Below are 2,608 nucleotides of genomic sequence, written 5' to 3' on the forward strand. Positions count from 1 at the left end.
AAGCAGCCCCCACCGCTGATGAAGAAGCACAGCCAGACCGACCTGGTGAGCAGGCTGAAGACGCGCAAGATCCTGGGGGTCGGCGGGGAGGATGATGATGGCGAGGTCCATCGCTCCAAGGTGAGGGGAGGAGAGAGGGAAGCGGTAACGATGGAAAAGAGACTGGGCAAACCGAGGTGGTGTGGGGTTGTTTTGTTTGTTTGGTTTTTTTAGCATCTAACTTCTGTGGTTTTGGTAAAAACAGGGCTCCCAGCTCCGTGGGGCTCCTGTAAAGGGAGGGATGGCACAAGCAATGGTGCCTTCGAGCAGTGCTGGGTGCACGGGAGCTGCCCAAAATGTGTGGTTTTTTTTTTTTGTGGTAATGGGGCGAGTTCTGCCCTCGAGCTGCTTTAATCCCTTCCTGAAATCGTATTGCTGAGACACCCATGAGCTAGCTCGGAGCTGGTGCCATAAGACCACGGCACCACGGATGCCCACCAGCTGGTGGCCTGGATGCTGGAGCAGGGATTTTTAAGTGGTGCCTCTCAGAAGAGGCCTGAATTGCAAAGAACAAACTTGTTTCAGTGAAATCCCAGAGCTGGAGGACAAGGGTGAATCCCACAGGAGCTCTGTCCTGGATGCTCTCTGCTGGCAGGGCATTGCCCGGCTCCTGCCCACGGGTGCGGAGCAGCATCGAGGTCTCTGCAACCCAAAGCTCCCCCAGTGCCTTGCCCTGTTGCCGGTCTGGGTCGCCTTCCCATCTATGTGGTTTGGGGTAGTCACCACTGGGCATCGCTCTGGGCAGCTCCAACGCGAGCGCAGGATGGATGCTGTGACGGCGCGGTGGGCTCCGCTGGAGCCTGTGCTCCATCGGGATGCGACACGGAGGTGATGTGCGGGAGGAGATGGTTTCCTACTCTGGTGGGTAAGAGACGCCCCTGCCCCAGCCCCAGGCTGCAGGTGGCTGATCCCAGTAAGGGACCAGTAGAGGCTGCGGCTCCTGCTGGAAATCAAGGCAGCCTTTGGCAAGTGTTGGGACCAAGGGGGCACAGATGAATTCCTTGTCCTCGTCCTCCTTCCAGCCCTCTTAGAGATAAACTCCCACGTGGGGTTAGGTATGTGTTTTTCAGGCTGATGAATGCTGCCTAAAGGCTGGGGAAGGCTTTGCTCAGTCACCTTGTGCCTTTTGTTTGAATTTCAGATTAGCCAAGTACTGGGAAATGAAATCAAGTTTGCTGTCCGGGAACCGCTGGGGCTCAGGTAAGATATTGGGGGACCACTTTGGAGCTGGGTCATCTGAGGGCCCTTGGCCACAGCATCCCCGACGGCTCTGGCCGCCGACACCAGCTCTGCTGCTGTGCCAGCATCACCGCTCCTTGCAGGGGCTTCTCGGGGGCTGTGGGACCAGCCCAGCTCCGCTTTCTTCCCCTATAAATCAGCCCAAGGCCCTCAAGCTCTTCTCCCACAGCAGATGCTGGGAACCACAGGGGCTGCGTGGGGCTGGAGGAGCTCCCGGTCTCGTGTGCGCCAGGGTGGCGGGTCCTGTGGGGACGCCCCGTCTTCTTGGCAGGGTCACTTCCCTCCTCTGCTTGGGTGAGGGGGATTTCGGCTCTGTCTCGCCAGCGAGGCCAGTTTGTACGCTGAGACTGGAGCTAGTGGGGTCAGAGGAGCTGAGTCCTCCCGTGGGGAGGCTGTTGGCTGCGTGGGTTGTGCGAGACGGGAGGATGAAGGCCGATGACCCAGCAGGCAGCCAGGGATGCTTTGTGAAGTATAAGTGATGGGATTTGCCCCTCTTCTCACGCCGGGTCCTCTGTCTTTCCTCTCGCCCAGGGTCTGGCAGCTGGTTTCCGCCATCATGTTTTCGGGGGTCGCCATCATGGTAAGTGAAGGGACCTGGTCCTGGGCACCGCCAGCTCGCGGCTGCCAAAGGGACGCCCCAGCTTGGCTCCTCGACCCCCGGCATTTATCCCCCTCCTCTGCCTCCTCCAGCTGCCACCGCTTTCTCTTGCAAGGCCTTTGCCCTCACCATGTCTCAGTCACGGGCTTTGCCAACCGTGTCCTTGGCGGGTTGTTCCCATCGCCGGAGCCTGTTTTCCTTAGCAGGGTCATAAACCACACACGGCATGGCAGCCTCGGCCGGCGAAACCGGCCGCGTAGCTGACACGCTGATATTTCTCGGCCCTCCTTCATTTCCAATTTCCTGGCCAGCGTCTCCCATCCCATAAAGGCTTGATGTGGGAGCGTTGCTGCCCAAGAGGGCACGTGTTGGTGGCGGTTTTGCGCCGCCGCTGAGTCAGTCCCTTTCCTCTACCAGGCCCTCGCTTTCCCCGACCAGCTCTACGACGCCGTCTTCGACGAGGAATCGGCGAGCAGCAAGACTCCCATCCGACTCTACGGAGGAGCCCTCCTCAGTGAGTGCCGGGCCGCTGTACCCGGGCCACGCCGTGGCCCCGCGGAGTGAGGGGACGAGAGGCCAAAATGGCAGGAGGGGACCAAGTCTGTGCCCAACCCGACAACTGCAGCTGGAGAGAACATCTCCTCTTAGCAAAGGAATTGTTTAGGGGTATTTTGGAAAGCTTGGCTACTGGTGCTTTGTCCTAGTTGGGGTTCAGGCTCGTGGCAGGGGGGG

The 2,608-nt window shown here is 59.5% G+C and overlaps 1 protein-coding gene across 1 annotated transcript; it reads left to right on the forward strand.

Annotated features, from left to right (window-relative positions):
* Positions 1-18: 18 nt before the first annotated feature.
* Positions 19-2,390, forward strand: TP53I11 (tumor protein p53 inducible protein 11; the record flags this gene model as incomplete). The annotated part of the gene is made up of 4 exons (XM_009697492.1): positions 19-120; positions 1,181-1,239; positions 1,810-1,858; positions 2,294-2,390. Coding segments are annotated over exons 1-4 (307 nt in total), but the record flags the coding sequence as incomplete, so codon positions are not given.
* Positions 2,391-2,608: the final 218 nt, after the last annotated feature.

Source organism: Cariama cristata, unplaced genomic scaffold, assembly GCF_000690535.1.
Source record: "Cariama cristata isolate BGI_N322 unplaced genomic scaffold, ASM69053v1 scaffold24493, whole genome shotgun sequence".
Classification (NCBI taxonomy): domain Eukaryota; kingdom Metazoa; phylum Chordata; class Aves; order Cariamiformes; family Cariamidae; genus Cariama; species Cariama cristata.